This window comes from Anser anser (assembly GCF_964211835.1).
Source record: "Anser anser genome assembly, chromosome: 1".
Lineage (NCBI taxonomy): Eukaryota > Metazoa > Chordata > Aves > Anseriformes > Anatidae > Anser > Anser anser.
Genome location: NC_139720.1, coordinates 26,554,399 through 26,571,749, shown reverse-complemented (window position 1 = coordinate 26,571,749; position 17,351 = coordinate 26,554,399). Strand labels below are relative to the sequence as shown.

At 41.9% G+C, this 17,351-nt stretch overlaps 1 protein-coding gene across 12 annotated transcripts in view; it reads right to left on the bottom strand.

The window, feature by feature from the left end:
* The window catches only part of ANKRD26 (ankyrin repeat domain containing 26), an 82,964-nt gene that overhangs the window by 59,090 nt on the left and 6,523 nt on the right, over positions 1–17,351 (bottom strand). For 9 of the 12 annotated variants that reach the window (XM_083799705.1, XM_083799713.1, XM_083799716.1 and 6 more), the window contains exons 6-14: positions 16,881–17,029; positions 14,510–14,560; positions 11,873–11,906; positions 11,720–11,792; positions 10,305–10,365; positions 8,262–9,268; positions 7,406–7,553; positions 6,322–6,383; positions 5,057–5,168 (exon numbers count right to left, since the gene is read on the bottom strand). In XM_083799705.1, coding sequence (XP_083655831.1) covers positions 5,057–5,168; positions 6,322–6,383; positions 7,406–7,553; positions 8,262–9,268; positions 10,305–10,365; positions 11,720–11,792; positions 11,873–11,906; positions 14,510–14,560; positions 16,881–17,029 — 1,697 coding nt within the window. The remainder of the gene's footprint in view (positions 1–5,056; positions 5,169–6,321; positions 6,384–7,405; positions 7,554–8,261; positions 9,269–10,304; positions 10,366–11,719; positions 11,793–11,872; positions 11,907–14,509; positions 14,561–16,880; positions 17,030–17,351) is intronic. The other 3 variants (XM_083799709.1, XM_083799710.1, XM_083799711.1) reach the window with 3 other exon arrangements.

Genomic DNA, 17,351 nt, shown 5'->3' with positions numbered 1-17,351 from the left:
CACACCGCCATCCAGGTCTTGGGCTGCAGGGTGTGCCCGAGTCTTCTGTCGGTATCCGACAGCAGCAGCGAGGGTGGCAGGTGTGCCCAGATGGAAGAACTGCTCAAACAGGTAGGGGAGCTTTGGGAAGAGGTGAGCAGCCTCAGGAGGATCAGGGAGTCGGAGAGGGAAATTGACTGGTGGAGGTGTCCTCTACCCTTTCTGAGACAGACTCATGAGCCTGCCACAGCACAAATGTCTCCTGCTACGCAGAAGACAAAAGTTCCCTCATCCCACCAGGCAGTAGGAGGAGACCTAGGCCAAGGAGGGGAATTGAGGCAGGTTCCTGTTCGGGGTGGTAGGCGAGCCCTGTCCCTGCTCACCTCACCTTCCCATCTACCCTTATATAACAGGTATGAGGGTCTAGAACACGACAGTCAGAACAACAAAGCAGACGAAAGCCCGTCCCAGTTGGAGAGGGTGCCTGAGGCAAGGCAACCTACCCCCCGCATTGCTACATCATCTGTCAGAAAAGAAAGAAGGGTTATTGTCATGGGGGACTCCCTTTTGAAAGGGACATAGGGCCCAATATGCCGACCGGACCCAACCCACAGGGAAGTCTGTTGCCTCCCTGTGGCTCGGGTGAGAGACTTCGCTAAGAAAGTCAAGCGCCTGGTACGGCCCACCGACTACTACCTGCTACTGGTCTTTCAGGCTGGTAATGACGAGGTAGCAACGAGAAGTTTGAGAGCAATCAAAATGGGCTTTAGGGGCGACTACTTAAAGGATCAGGGGCACAGGCTGTGTTTGCCTCTGTCCTTCCGATAGGGGGATCAATGCTGACAAGCAGACTCATCACATTAACATGTGGCTTCGGGACTGGTGCAACCGGCAGAATTTCGGGTTTTTCCATCATGGGAAGGTCTGCGTGACACCAGGCCTGCTGGCACCAGATGGGATGCGCCTCTCTCAGAGAGGGGTGAGGATTTTGGCTCAGGAATTGGCAGGGCTGATAGATAGGGCTTTAAACTAGAGTCGAAGGGGGAAGGGGATAAAACCTGGCACGCTGGTGATGAGCTAAGGGATGGTGCGCTAGAATCAGAGGGACTGTGTGTTAGTGAGGTCCTTCGGTCGGCTCCACAAGGTGCTGCGTGTAGGGAGGCGCATGTGAAGTGCTTCTACACAAACGCACGCAGTATGAGGAATAAAATGGATGAGCTAGAAGTCTTAGCCCAGTGCCACAGCTACAACATCATCGGCATAAGCAAAACCTGGTGGGATGAATCCTGTGGCTGGTGTGTTGCAATGGATGGTTACAAGCTCTTCAGGAGGGACAGGCAGGGTAGGCGATGTGGTGGGGCGGCAATGTATGTGAAGCATGGGCTGGACTGTGTGGAACTTCAAGTTGGCGATGGCAAAGTTGAGAGCCTCTAGGTAAGGATTAAGGGACGAACAAATAAAGGGGATGTCGTTGTGGGAGTCTATTATAAACCACCTGGCCGGGACGACAACGCCGATGAATTATTCTTTGCAGAACTAAGAGATGCCTTGAGATCAACTCCCCTCGTCCTTATGGGGGATTTCAACTTGCCAGACGTCAACTGGGATCACCACACGGCTGACAAGAGCAAGTCCAGGAGGTTCATAAAGCACCTAGATGATAACTTCTTGGTGCAGGTGCTAAGGGAGCCAACTAGGAAACGTGCCCTCCTTGATCTGTTCCTGGAGAACAGAGAGGGTCTTGTGGGAGACTTGGCAATTGGCGGCCGTCTCGGTCATAGTGACCATGAAGTGGTTGAGTTTAGAATTTATGGTGACAGAAGGAAAACTGCCACCAAAACTTCAGCCCTGGATGTGGGGAAAGCAGACTTCAAGCTGCTCAGGGAACTAGGTAGCAAGGTCCCCTAGGAAACTGCTTTTGAAGGCGTTGGTGTCTGTCAGTGCTGGTCAATCTTTAAGCACTGCCTCCTAAAAGCATTAGATCAGGCGATTCCAAAATATCGCAAGTCAGGCAGGCGGGGCAGAAGGCCGGCCTGGCTGACCAGGGATCTTCTACTGGAGCTTAGGCAAAAAAAGAAAGCGTACAGCTGCTGGAAGGAGGGTTAAGCAATGAGGAAGGAATACAGGGATGCTGTTCATGTTTGTAAGGAGAATATTCGTATGGCCAAAGCCCAACTAGAGTTGAAGCTGGCCATGTCTGTGGGAGACAATAAAAAAGTTTTATTTAGATATGTGAACAGAAAAAGGAGAACCAAAAAAAACATAGCTCCGATACTTGATGGGGAAGGTCTCCTCACGGACAATGACACAGGCAAAGCAGAGACGTTTAACGCCTTCTTCGCCTCTGCCTTCAACACTGATGACGGACTTCGGGACCCAGGGTGCCCTGAGCTGGAGGACCATGACGGTGGGAATGACAAACTCCCAACCGACCCTGAATGTGTGCGGGATTTGCTGCTCCATCTGGATCCATACAAGTCCATGGGTCCGGATGGAATTCATCCCAGGGTGCTTAAAGAGCTGGCTGACGTCATCGCGGGACCTCTCTCAATTATTTTTCAACGGTCTTGGGAATCTGGAGAGGTCCCAGGAGACTGGAAGCTGGCAAATGTTGTGCCAATTTTCAAGAAGGGTAAGAAAGAAGACCCTAGCAATTACAGGCCTGTCAGTTTCATGCCAGTGCCTGGTAAAATTATGGAGAGGATGATCCTTGAAGTTATGGAAGCGCACCAGGGCGACAACGCAGTCATTAGTCCCAGCCAACATGGGTTCATGAGGGGTAGGTCCTGCCTAACAAATTTGATTTCCTTTTGTGATAACATCACCCATCTAGTCGATCAAGGGAAACCAGCTGATGTGATCTTTTTAGACTTCAGCAAAGCTTTTCACATGGTTCCCCATAGGACCCTACTGGACAAAATGTACAGCATACAGCTAAACAAAAACATCATACGATGGGTGAGCAACTGGCTGACGGGCAGGGCTCAAAGGGTTGTGGTAAATGGGGCCACATCTGGCTGGCAGATGGTCACTAGTGGGGTCCCTCAAGGCTTCATTTTAGGGCCAGTCTTCTTCAATGTTTTTATAAATGATTTGGATGTAGGACTAGAAGGTGTTTTGAGCAAATTTGCCGACAACACCAAACTTGGAGGAGTTGTGGACTCGGATGAGGGTGGAAAGGCCTTGCAGAGAGATCTGGACAGATTGGAGAGCTGGGCAATCACCAACCACATGAAGTTTAACAAAAGCAAGTGCCGGGTCCTGCACCTGGGACGGGGCAACCCGGCTATAGGTACAGACTGGGTGACGAGACGCTGGAGAGCAGCCCCGCAGAGAGGGATCTGGGGGTTGTGGTTGACAGCAAGTTGAATATGAGCCAGCGGTGCGCCCTGGCAGCCAGGAGGGCCAACCGTATCCTGGGGTGCATCAAGCACGGCATCGCTAGTCGGTCGAGGGAGGTGGTTGTCCCGCTCTACTCTGCGCTGGTGCGGCCTCACCTCGAGTCCTGTGTGCAGTTCTGGGCACCACAGTACAAAAAGGACATTGAACTGTTGGAGAGTGTCCAGAGGAGGGCAACAAAGATGGTGAAGGGCCTAGAGGGGAAGACATATGAGGAGCGGCTGAGGTCACTGGGCCTGTTCAGCCTGGAGAAGAGGAGGCTGAGGGGGGACCTCATCGCAGTCTACAACTTCCTCGGGAGGGGGAGTGGAGAGGCAGGTGACCTATTCTCCGTTATCACCAGTGATAGGACCCGCGGGAACGGTGTTAAGCTGAGGCAGGGGAAGTTTAGGCTAGAGATCACAAAGAGGTTCTTCACCGAGAGGGTGGTTGCACACTGGAACAGGCTCCCCAGGGAAGTAGTCACTGCACCAAGCCTGTCTGAATTTAAGAAGCGATTGGACTGTGCACTTAGTCACATGGTCTAAACTTTTGGGTAGACCCGTGTGGTGCCAGGAGTTGGACTTGATGATCCTTATGATTCCCTTCCAACTCAGGATATTCTATGATTTTGGTTTAGCTTGCAAGGAAACAAATGAAACAAACGTTGTTTGGCTGTAACGGGTATTTGTAGCATCGCTCCAAATATCATTTTCAAAAAATTTTTGTCCAACATTAAAGTACTTCCAAACTCATACAATCTACGGCCATGCATTTCTTGAATTCTCTGCTTTAGTCATCTTACAGTTTGAGTCCTCTCATGAAACAGATATATGAAATGTTACAAAGAATGGCTCCCCAGAAGAATTCTCATATTAAAAATAATAATTAAAACAAACAGTATTTGATTTCAGCAAACTCGGTGGTCCAGTAATATGGAAATACCTTAGAAAGATTCCCATAATCACCTCTTAACCCCTTTTCTTATTGATTTCAAATTTAACTTAGCAGAATCATACAACACAGACTTTCATGACAACTAATCAAGCTCATTTAAAGCTCTCATCTTGTAAAGTTCTGCTTCCAGCCTACTAAACTAAAATTGGCCTGTACAACTAATTTATTACACCCGTATTACAAGCTGGATTGACAAGTCTTTTTTTAAAGGAGAAAATCCTCAGAAAATAATTTTACCCCAACAGCAAAACTTTTCTGCTCTTCTATGCTAAAGATGGTCAAAAGGCAAATTTCACAAGCTACAGGAATAAGTCCTTAGGAACAGAACCTGAACTTTTCATCACGTTTTAGCTCCTAGACAAAGCACAACATAAACCTATCATGAATTAAGCTAGAAAAAAAAAATGCTTGGCCAGATGATATTTCTTCTGCTGTGTTATTATCCAGGAACGTCTCAGTGTTCTGACAGATCAGTCCTAAACCACACACACTTTTACTTAAGCAACAACCCGAAACCAAAATACAAGTGTCCAAAGAACACACATAATGCACACAAGAAATTCCTTTACTAATCAAACAGGCCATCAAGTGCTGCGTTAACTGGTGTTAATTAACAAGTACCAAGCACTTCTTCATTGCTATGGCACACAGCCACTGCGTAACAGCACTCCTAAGGAAGACACTGGTAAAAAGTTCACTTCAGTCTATAAATGCTTACAAACACAATCCACCAGAAAGTTACCATTGTTGTGCTCCACTGAAACACTCTGCAAGCATGCTCCATGTTCGTGTGTTGCTCCCAGCTGCAGACCAGGCGATACTTTTCTCAGACTTTCAGAATCTGTCTGTATAATCTAGAACACATGCAAGACAATTGGTACAAACTCTTTTACCCCCCCCCCCCCCACTTATTTCCATGAATAAAGTTGCAACTCAGCCAACGTGCACAACATGATATCAAGTGTATCAAAAGGTTTTTGTAACTGAAGGCTTGTAAAGGACACATCAATGCATAGCACACAGTCACAGCAGTAGTGTGTATTTTCAGATCTTTGGCTAAACAAACACGCTTTTAACTCATCTAAACTATCCCGTAACGCTGATAATCCCTGACAAACAGAATGGCCACAAAAGAGAATTAATATTGGAAATCAAGATGTGGATTGCGAACGAGTAACTGCAGCTCTGTGGTGATCCGACATTTGTACCAAACTTGTGCCTGACATTCAAATTTGAGCTTATGTTCCTGGAGCATGTATCCTGCAGTAGTGAGTGAATTCACCACTATGCTGCAAAAATAAAGCAAAAATTTGGGTTGAATAAAGACTAACAAGGCAAAGTTAGCAGAGATTAACGTTATCTTAAAAATGTTAGTCTAGTATTTTTTAAGGAAGGAGGTGGGGAGGAATTCATTTTTCCTCACAAGAAAAGCCAGAGGGGGTTAGCTACAGACCCTGCTCTTTTGTCTAGCCAATTACCACAGACAGAAAGGACACACACAGCCAGCTCGTTTGATATCTATTGAAAATGACTTTCTAAAAAGGATGAAGTATACCTAAAAAAGATAAGGGTTCCATACAGAAAAATCTAGATGTCTAGGTTGCAGACAGTAGGGGCAACCATTTAACACTGACTGGGGCAGCAGAATAGAGCTGTATGGTTAAAAAAAAAAAAATCCTCACACCATCAGCCCTTTCGAGAAGCTCACAAGATTTTAAGTAGCAGAAAACTTCACTGTCTCAATATTGTACTGGACATCGAACTCAAAGACCAGCTACTAGAATGCCCACATCATTAGCTTGATACAACTTTGTCCAGATTCTAACTAGAAAACATAGAGCACAAGCATTTCAAGGACCCCTAGTTACAAACATACAGCAGAAGCAACGAGAGGTAAACAAGCCTCATTAATGGCAGCGACAAATTCAAAAGCAAACTCTGAAGTGGTTCTGGATGTGACCTTCCCCCCACTGGGACCCCACTACATCTTTCACAGAAAGTACCTACCTCAGAATCCCAAGGAGATTCAGCTTCCTCCTCTTGCTCTGCTTCTAGAGCTGGCAAGGCACCTACAAAGGGTGGACAAAGAGAAATGCTGTGAGCATTTATTGCACTCCGCTTTTCCCCATCAGTGAAACCCTGCATCTGAAAGATGAGTAACAGTTCTTCTGCAGAGGAGAAACTAAGAAATGAGTTATATTCAATGGTAGCTTCATACACGGTCACATCACAATGTTCTCTTTACTCCTCTTATCTCCTTTCAAGCAGAAGATGCTTAAGCATGACAGCTGACGGAGCTACAAACTATGCCTTGCACATATTTGGGTAATGTTCAGGAAGAAACTGCAGGATGCAGAGCTTGGGTCTTCTTTCTTACCTACAGGCCCAGAGTTTCGCATTTAGGCACACCACCTTCAGAGCATCAGCTTCTGCCAGGTCCTCTGTGTAGCACCTGATCAGCAGTTACATGTGCTCTGAAAACATCTACTGCATCAAGTTATGCTCAGGAGACACACATTGGAACCAGTATCTTCTCCTCCTTCTCCAAGACCCTGAGGTGAGCACCAAAGCACTCAACTCTGTCCGAGCTGGTAATGCTCTCAAGCACACAAAGGATTGGCATTGGGAGACCTCCTACATTTTAAAACTGAACAAGGTGAAGCACTGTAGCAGAACAGTTTTCTCACAGCTTGACTCAAGTCTTTCCCAGGCTTCAGCCAAGAGCAATCACAGCTTTTCAATATGGTGGTACAAGCCAGAAAGGGAAATAACTACTGTCACACCCAAGACACACCAGTTCCTCTCTATCTGTTTGTCTTATTCAGACCACTTCAGGGAGAATACAGCAACAAAAGCAAGAACAGCACTTGCTTCCTATAGAATTCATTTGGAATCCAACACCATTTTTTGTGCTCCCTAAGAACGAATGAAAACAAGCTGCTGTCTTTCTCTGCCACTGCCCACTACAAATCACAGGCAACAGGAGAATTTACCACCTCTGAAAGTCAATCACCAAATCACCATTTCAGTTCATTTACAGCACATTAATACTTAGAGAGGAACAACTGGGATCAATGTTTAATTAACTCACTTCTCTCATCAGCAGTGTCTTCTGAAGCATTATGGTCTTGATGGCTATTACTATGAACAGAATTTTCCACACCCTCAACAGCTGCAGTTTGCAGCTCTCCTCCACAAGCATCTTCCTTCTCCCCTCCTTCCCACTTAAGTGGCTCTTCCTAAAAGAGACAGACCAAAACAGCTGGAAAGAACAGAAACAAGCATCTTCTTCAACACCCACTGACAACTTAGAAAATGCTTTTCTTGTGTAAGACAAAAGTAAAGCAAAGCTCAAAAGTCTCCCAAGGCCTTCAGGTTTCCAGTGGTAATCTACATGATTAAACAGCAATGCCCCATGTCATAAACTTCATCCCTAGTTCTGGAAAGCCCCTGAAAAGCACTTCCTCGTGTCAGTCTAACCCCAGTTTTATTTAAATTATATTATTCAGGAACACATTCCTTCTTTCCCCCAGTTTGCTCCACAGAAAATTACTAGCTTCCTACTCTCAATTTCATTCTGTTTTGCTTTCTCTGTTGCAGTCATCATGCTGTGAATTTTACTAAATGGCAGTAACACTTCACAAATAACATCCATCCTCTCATTTATATAACTAAGAGAAATTTCACCAATTCCAGAAAAATGAAGTTTCCCGTCTTTCTCCTTCAAGATCATTGTAATCACATGTTAAAAATATTGAAAATAATGCCTGGCATTATTCTTATATCTTAGAAATTACTTTGGCTAGAAGTGACACTTTTTAGTATCAAAAGATGATAACTGAAATACAGATCTATGCAATAACTATCCATAAGAATACAGCTTACTGTTTCTTACCTGTATTACCCTTAAAAATACCCTTGTGATTGAATCATCCCTGTATACTTACCTTTGTGCTTGAGGAAAACGTTGCCCTTGTGTTTTCTTCACATCTATTTAAGTGCACGTGTTCACTTTCTTGTTTCAGTGCTTCACAGACTTTATTATCTACTTCTTCATACTCTTCTTCAGCATCTTCCTCACCCACATATTCAAGAATATCAGATTTTGGTCTTTGACTTTCAAGTCTTGGGTTTTCTGCTGCTGACTGAGAACCATTAATACTTTTAAAGCCATCACCAAAACTTGACTTTTTCTCCTTAAGACCACAACTGTCGGAGAGAGTCTGGGGGATCTCTTTTTTCCAGTCTGTTGTTTCTGAGTCTGCAAAACAGGAGTCACCCTTTTGGTGTATCTTCTCCTGAATCACGCTTTTCTTGTTCAAAGTTTCTTGTCTAGTTTGTAAATTATTTAGATTTTGAAGGACAGCTTGTTTTGGTATGGATTCATAAGATAATTCATTATTCATTACCTTTGGGGATATCACTGTTATATTTTCTTGCAACCTTTCATAACACCCAGCTATAAAAGACACAGGAGCATCAACAGATCCCTCCATCTTTTCATCAAGTTCTTTACATATTTTCTGATCATCACCAAAGACATTTCCAGTCCCGCATTGAGTTTCCCCTTCATACTTAACATTTCTAAAACACCCCAATTCCTGATTAATTTCTCCTTTAGGTTCTATTTCACCCCCCTGCTCCTCCGCCATTATGTCGTTAGACTGAGTTTCTTCATCTTCCAGATCTTCCTCCTCCTTTTCACCTTGAATAAGATCTTCCTCCTCTTCCTCTTCATACTCTTCATCATCATCTCCATTGTCATTTTCATCTTCTTCCTCCTCTTCTTCCTCCTCGTCCAATTCCTCTTCTTCCAGGTTGCTTGCATCTGAAACATCTTGGTTCAACAGTTCACCACACTCTCCTTTGTTCAGATTTGCATCTGATGGGGTTCTTTGCTTGAGGTTTTTCTTCTGTGACTTAGGACTTTCAATTCTAGAACCACCAACATCATCTTAAAGCATGAGAAAATGAAAAAGGCAGATGAACCAAATGAGTTACAAAAATAGCAACAGGCCTATTACCTGCTTAAAGCATAGAAGAGGAGTCATCTGGGAATGTCTGGAAAAGGAGCCAGGTAAGGGATTGTACTGGGGATGCAGGAATGTTAACTTTCCCTGCAGCAGCCCATACAGTGTTGTGCTAGAACAGCACTTGTAGCTAGAACAGCACTGGTATCACACCAGCGCTGTGTCTGCTGCTGAGCAATACTGGCACCGCATCAGGACTCCCTCTAACCCCCCCAGAGTCAGCAGGCTGGGGGTGGGCAAGAGGGAAGGACGGAACATCACCAGGGCAGCTGACCTAAACCAACCGAAAGGATATTCCATACCACACAATGCCACACTCAGCAACAAAAGGTGCAAAAAGGAAGAAGGGGGGGAGGGGTGGGCTCTTGTAAAAACGTCTGTCCTCCTGAATGTGCATTGAGGCCCTGCTTCAAGGATGTGGTCAAGCATCGCTCGTTTGTGGGAAGTACAGAGTAATTTCCTTCCTCTGCACTTCCACACAGCCTTGCTTGTTGTTTGTTTCACCCACCCCCCCTTCCCCTTCCCCTTTCTGTTTTTTTCCCTTTAGTTAAATTGTTTAATTAATAATAATTTTTCCTTAATAATTATTTTTTCCTTTAATTAAATTATCCATATCTCAACCCGTGAATTGTTTCTTTCCTTTTCTTCTTCCGCTCCTCTTCTAAGGAGGGGGAGTGAGAGAGTGGTTGTGGTGAAGTTCAACTGCCTAGCAAGATAAAACCACCTAATATTTCTGTGGATGAGCACGATGGGAGAAAGGACTTGATCAGGGACAAAGGCTTAGGAGGGGACTCAATATCTTCATTTTCATGATCTCAATTATTTTGCTCTAAAATGACTATGTGCTCTGTTCTTATAATACTACTTATCTCACTTTCTATAGTCAAAGGGGGAAAAAATTACTTAGCTAGTTTACTTTTGTATCTCATTATATCATGCAGTCTTTTCTAAATAGCTTACTGTTTTTCTTGAACTGCTGGGAAGCATTCATTAACAACATCAAGTTTGGCTTCTGTGGCTTCTGTAAATAAAAATATATTTGAAGAGAATTATTTGATCTATTTTTTGCTTGCTTGTTTTTAAAAACAAACAAATCATTTACTTAAATCAAATCTTGAACGGTAAATACAACCGGGCTGTCCTTTTGACAGTTCTCAGGTGCTTGGTACATCCTATAGGTCTAATTACACAAACACTCCCACATATGCAAGTCAGTGACTATTCTACCTCAAAAAAACCTGCTCAGGTACGCTTCAGCAAATTCTTTCCGAAACTGTATTTACATGCATAACAAGTCTAAAAATCTGTTTTTGAATTAATGTTTTTAATATGTAGGATGCTTACTTTTAAGTGTGTACAACTCAAGTAACTGTTAAAGTTCCTTAGACTTAACACACAAATGAGTCACTGCAAGTCCACTTACCAAAAGATCCCTAATTTTCGAAATCATGCTACAAAAATGCCTCACTTCCATTTAAATGAATGTAAGAAAATGAAATAATGTTTAAACTACACATGCTTGCATCTCCAGCATCACAGAGTGTGTTGAACCCCACCAGTTCACCACCACCATACAACAGTTCCTCATTACTGCAGAATGCCAGTGCAACAGACCAGATGCTCCAGGTATCACTGGAGAAACTGATAATCCTTCATAATACTAGCAAAAACAGTAGGAGATAACACATGTGGCTGGTAAAAGAGTACCACACGAGCATTCAAAAAAATAAAAACATGCAGTGTGAGATTATACACAAGTATACAATACCATCCCATAGAAGAAGGGAAAAAAAAGAAAGAAAGGGGGGAAAAAAAAACACAATTTGAGCAACTCATTCATTGAGCACTGGAGGAACCTGAGGAGAAGGAATGGAGAACCAGGTGCTGAACAGCTTCAGTAGATGTTTTCCGTTAATAAATGCTCTTTTTCATTATCAGGTAGAATTCTATCACATAAATTAGGGGAAACAATAGCCACGTTTGGAGGAGAACGGGTTATACAGTAACTTATACAGTAACTTATAAACTTTCAGGGTCTGCAAATCTGACTCAAATGAACCAGAACAACTAAAATAATGTGGTTGTTTATCTTGTCACCTACTGCTCTTTTGCCCTAAACCACAAATTTACAGCATGCTCTGCCACAGCTACAATTCTTTTGCCAAAAAAAAAAAAAACACCAAAAAAACAAACAAACAAACAAAAAAAAAACAACAAAAAGACACCTCACAGCAGAAAAAAAAAAAAGCTGTCAGACCAGAGACTGCTTTTAAAGTGAAAACAATATTAGCTGGAAGAAGTTTCTTTCTATACCAGAGAAAATTGCTTTCAAATCACTTATTCTACAGGACAATTTTCCAGTAAAGGCACCATACCTTGGGGGTAAAATCAAGTTCTTCTTCCTCAGAAGTATGCCAACTGTCGTCACTCCCCTCTTTCTCAGAGCTTCTTAAAAAGCAAAGCAAAATGACTAGTGGCTCCCTCATATCATTCTTCAAGTAAGTATTAGGTATTTTTAGAAGTCTCACCTTATTGAGTCTCCTTGGGAAAAGTCATCTATTGCTGTTCAAATATTAATTGACATGTTGAAATTAGATTTGGCATGCTAAATATTAATCAATACAGAAAAACATTTAACATGGACAACACTACAAGTCATAACAGAATGAAACTTGGGCCAATTTAATACAAGACAGCATGAATGAAAGCATTTCCAAAGCACCTGTTTTTTCAAATCATACAGAATTAAAAAACAATAATAATAATAAAGAAGATCGGTGGTATTTTCTTTGGGCTCTTACGTTTAAGAAATATTTCTAAACTAAAGAACAGCATAGCATGACTATGCTATGTTAGTAAACAGTTAACAAATGGTGGTGGTTTATGAAGACAGTAAGTAGATGAATCTTCAAAGTACTCATACTACACACACATTCACACACCGCAAGCAGAGGTTTTACCACTTTAAACATTAAGTGCTTTATACTGTCATACAGTACACTTTATTTTCTACTTTACCCAACTATGGATTATTTTGAAAATTTAAAGAAAAATGAAAAAGCATAGTCAAGACCTAAAGCTTATCTCTAGGTAGAAGAATCACCAGCAGGTCTCTATAACACACCAAAAAAGAGTATACAATAGACAAAAGCAGCATTACCTGGCCATACTATACTATACTCCAAACTTTCTTTGGTGAAATGAAGGCAAATAGCACTTAAGATCATAGGATAAGTCAGGTCAAAAGGGACCTCAGGAAGTCTCTTAGCCAACTGCCTCCTCAAAACCAGCCCAGATATGAGGTCAGGCAAAGTTCTCAGAGCTTTATTCAGTCTGATCTTGAACATGTCTAAGGAGGAGAGCCAAACAACCTCCCTGTTTTAACTGTCCTTATCATGGCAATGCTTCTAACATGCAGTTAGAAACTTTTCTGTTTCCCCTTACACCTCGTCTCTCTACCTCCTGTCATGTACCACGGGGAAGCTCCTGGCTTTGCCTTCTCGTACATATTGGAAGCTGCTGTTAGGTCCCCTTTGAAGATGCCTCTTCTTCAGGCTGACCAAGCCCTGTTTTCTCAGCCCCTCCTCAGAAGGAAAGTATTCCTGCCCCTGATATTTCTGATGGCTCCCCAGTGAACTTGCTCACTGCTGGAAGATCGACCTCTTCTGCACTGGGGGCTCAAAATTATAACCCGGGATTAAGACAGTCCAACAAGTAACAAGTAGGGGCAGACAATCACTTTCCCTAGTCTCCTGGCTGGGCTGCTCTTAACACAGCCCAAGATACCGTTGACCTTCTCAGCAGCCAGGGCACCCTGCTGGCTCATGCTCAGCTTGCTCACTGCCAAGACTCTCTGGGCCTTCCCAGCAAAGCTGCTCCCCTGCCAGGCAGTCCCATCATGTTTTGTAGCAAGGAGCTATTCCTACCCAGGGGCACAACTTGGCATTTGCCTTTGCTGAATTTCTTAAGATGCCTTTTGGTCCACTTCCCCAGCTTGTCAAGGTCCCTCCAAATGGCAGCTCTGTGCGGAAGCACATCCATCGATTCCCTCCGATTTCAGATCATTTGCAGACTTGATGAGAGCGTACTATAGCACATCCTTGCTATAGTCACTGACGTATGAATAAATCTGCACTCTAGGAAGACAGTTTGAGAAGTGCTACAACCTCTCAACTATTAACAACTAAGACAAAATAAAAGGACTCTGATTTCCAACACAAAAGGGGAAAAACAAGCCCATATAACCTCCTAATCTCCACACAGAAGCTATGTCAGCGTTCATGAAGTTCTTTAACCAATTGTTAACTATCATAAGTTTTTTTTTTTTTTTTTTTTTAAATAAGCAAGACACTGGGACCTTCTATAAAATCGTATCATGGAAAGTAAACCAAAGGCTTGGACAAAATTATTACAAGGAAAACAAGCAAACAAACCCAACAACCAAGAAACATCACACTTGAAGACACCTCTACTACCAGTAGCCCATAAATGATTGTACAAATTCTGTCTTTCCTAACAACAGAGTTTAGGTGAGAACTTTGAAGAGCATGTCTCCTGATCTGAACAGAGCTTATTGTCAATGCGATACAGCTGAAAAGAAACGTGTCTCATTGAAATAGTTAGGGTGGAACAGTTATAAACTTTGAACAGGTGACTTCAGTATTTTCAGTTAGTACTGTTACAATTAATCAAAGCAGCTCAATAAGTTATCTGAACTTTTGCTTTTGATGTATAATAAATATAGTCAATGATCAAAACCAGGTCACACCATCCTTTAGAAGGCAGTAAGTTCATGAGATAGCTTTCAGTCAGACCAAAACCAAGGCTTTGATGCCCTGACACAGAAATAGGATCTAGAAAACCAGTCTCTGGGGACTGCTTGTTTTCACCATTGAAGCCCATTTTGAAGCACCATGAGAACAAATGGAAATAAATAAATAAAAAGATATACTATCACTGGTGACAAAAGCAAACATTGAATTCAGTAATAAAAGACTCGCACAAAAAACATGCAAACGAAAACACCCCAAACCAACTCTTAAGTCTAACTTATTGATCTCAAACCATCAAAGTGTGGATCTCCAAGACGATAAGTATGTATCATGTATAGGTATTTGTGAATTATACAACATGTTCCATACTTAAGACGCTACCGTACAGAATACCTTTCCTTGATTCTCCTGTTCTTGGTGCCTGGTTAGGAGACTGTTGCATTCCTATATCCATTTAGGAAAAGGCATGGAAAGGACAGACGAAACAATTACATCAGAATAAATTTGAAATCTCAGAAACATGAGAAGCACATAGATAAAGCTATAGCAGTGGGAGAATGCACTGTGACTATGAGCATACGTTTGTCTGTACTGCAAATTAGAAGTTTTGGAATGTAAAATCACTATCCATTTGCTCTACCCATCCCACCTACAAATAAGTTTTGCATTTAGGTAACTGAACAATGTGGTTCTGTTATTGCGGCTACCTTAAGCCAAATGCTTTCATGACAAAGCTGTAGCTATTGTTTTAGAGCACAAGGGCATCCTACTTATACTGATTTTATCACAAATGCATGCAATGATGTGACAAAATGACTACTATCAAAATCATACACTTAAATAGTTAAGAAACGGCCTCAAGTTGTTTTCTCATCCCTTCTGCTTTTCTCTGTTTCCTTAAGAAGAGATATAGGATAACTTTTCCTGACATCAGGAGATGTAAAACACCGGTGTGCTCATTTATTTTTCAAGAACTTTACCCTGCAGAAACAATTTCTCTAACAACTCAGGGAAACTACTCTGTTGTTCCTTCAGTGTATGTGCTGCAGTAGTTAAAAAAGCTGTCATCGCAGACATACTAGAAATATGGATTGTGTAATTATTTTTCCCCCAAAGAAATTCCAACTTAAAATCTAAAAGGTCTATCACTTGATACACTAGTGCTGGAAGCCGTTCATTTGGAGGTTTTTGCAAACCTGTCTGCGATTAATAAAAACGTTCGTGTTCTGACATTCCAATAAGCTAGAGAGCTTAAAAATGCACACTTGTTCAACATTCTACACAATCTCCTCTTCTAATTAGGAAGTGCAAAAGCAGCAAAAAGAATAAGGTCAAAATTGAAAATCCCAGAAATTTGACCAAAGAACCTGTACTTCCCTGCACATATGACAGTTTTGGAATTACACAATACTAGTCCTCTTTAAGCCACATATTTTAAAAATAATACAGGCCTGTCAGACATTACAATGCGGTACCAGAGCAACTATCTACATACAAAGAAAGTAGTAACAGAGTTTTTGGGGTGAAAACAGTATTTTGGTGATTAAACTACCTGTACCAAGCCCTGCTGAAAAAACAACAAAGTTTCAAAAAAAAAAAAACAGCCTATGAAGAAACTTCAAATCTCTGACTAGATCAAAGGAAGTGTTTCTAAGTCAAAGGCAAAGCTCGGCTCTAAATTCAGTTCTCCTTCTCATGAAAAATTCAGAAGGAAAAAACATGCCACACTTTTTGTTCATATTTCTTGACACATTACAAAAATAAAAAAGAGCAATTGCATTTGAACACTGTCTGCTTCCCCTTGGACACATCATTCTAACATAAAACCCTTAAAAATACAGAAACGAATAAAACCTCCTACTGTTGGGCCAGAAACAAAGTATAAAGCAAACAATTTCATTTGTATTCAAATATTAATTTAAGATTCCTTGAGTGCTACTTGAGCTCATAAGCATTGACCGGATTTTACAAACTCACTGAAAGTTTCTTTCTTTTAATCACAAGGCAATTTAATTGTTTTTCTGAATCACAAAGTTACATGAACTTTAACATTTTTTTTGTATAAAACTAATCGAAGTGGAATAAAAGCTTATTATAAATCAAACTACGTCCAAGAAGATACAGTATACACAGACGCTGAATTGTTGTTGCTGATAAAGTTACTCTTCCAAGACAATTTTTCCTAAGTGTCTCCATAGCACATAAACAAAAGCAATTCTAACTTAAGATGAGAAATAATGCGACTCACTAAAATAACCTTAGTACAAGGGAAACTATTAAAACAAACAGACGTATAAATTCAGTAGAAATCAACAAGCCATTCGTCTTTCTAACTCAGCCGCTGTTTCCCTACTACAGAAAGGTGAACCAACTACCCAGGATGAACTTACAGCACAACCTGAAAAAGCATCTGTAAGTGCCCACATGAAAAACAAAGCCAGTCTAGTCTAGTTCCTTACTTGTCCTCCTTTCTTCCCTCACATCCCACTGAAAGGAAAACCTGTATAAATGGGCGATCTGATGGGCTGAAGGTGACAACCATATGAATTGATATAAAACGCACAAATCACAATTGTCTTCATGGATGGTAAGATGCACTTCCAACTAGCAACAAACAAGCACATTCATAAAACTTCTTGTGATACTCTATCTGATGCCTCCACTAAAGTCAACGTTGAGCACAATAAGCTTGAACAATATAAAACACCTAAAGTAAAGGCCACTTATTTTTTCTCATTAGGTCCGCCACAGTTAAATATCCTACCTCCTCTGTCCATAGCAGGTGCACCCAACGTAAAGCCAGCAGCTCCTGCTCTGTGAGGAGTCGTAAGTACTGGGATGGTTTGTTTACCACTTGCAGAAGCTTCTCCTGTGTTCTCCCAGTCTGTGTATTCCGCCAGTTGTTTGCTAAGACTATATACAGAAAGAAAGGAAATGCATTTGGTAAGAATAACCACATACCTGCATACACCACTTAATGGAATAGTATCAGCCACTCACTATCCAACCTAGATAAATCCAAAGCCAAATTAATTCATATATTAACGCACGCTCTACTTACTGCATTGCTTATAACATACCCAAACACTCACTAAACTCATGTTCATTCTACAGATGCACATTCATGGCCATTTGCCGAGGCAATCAGCTCTGGGGCAGACGTGTTCTGCAGTGGAGCAGGGGATCAAGACAGGCAGGGCTTTTTTTTTTTTTTTTTTTTTTGGGCATCGAGGCC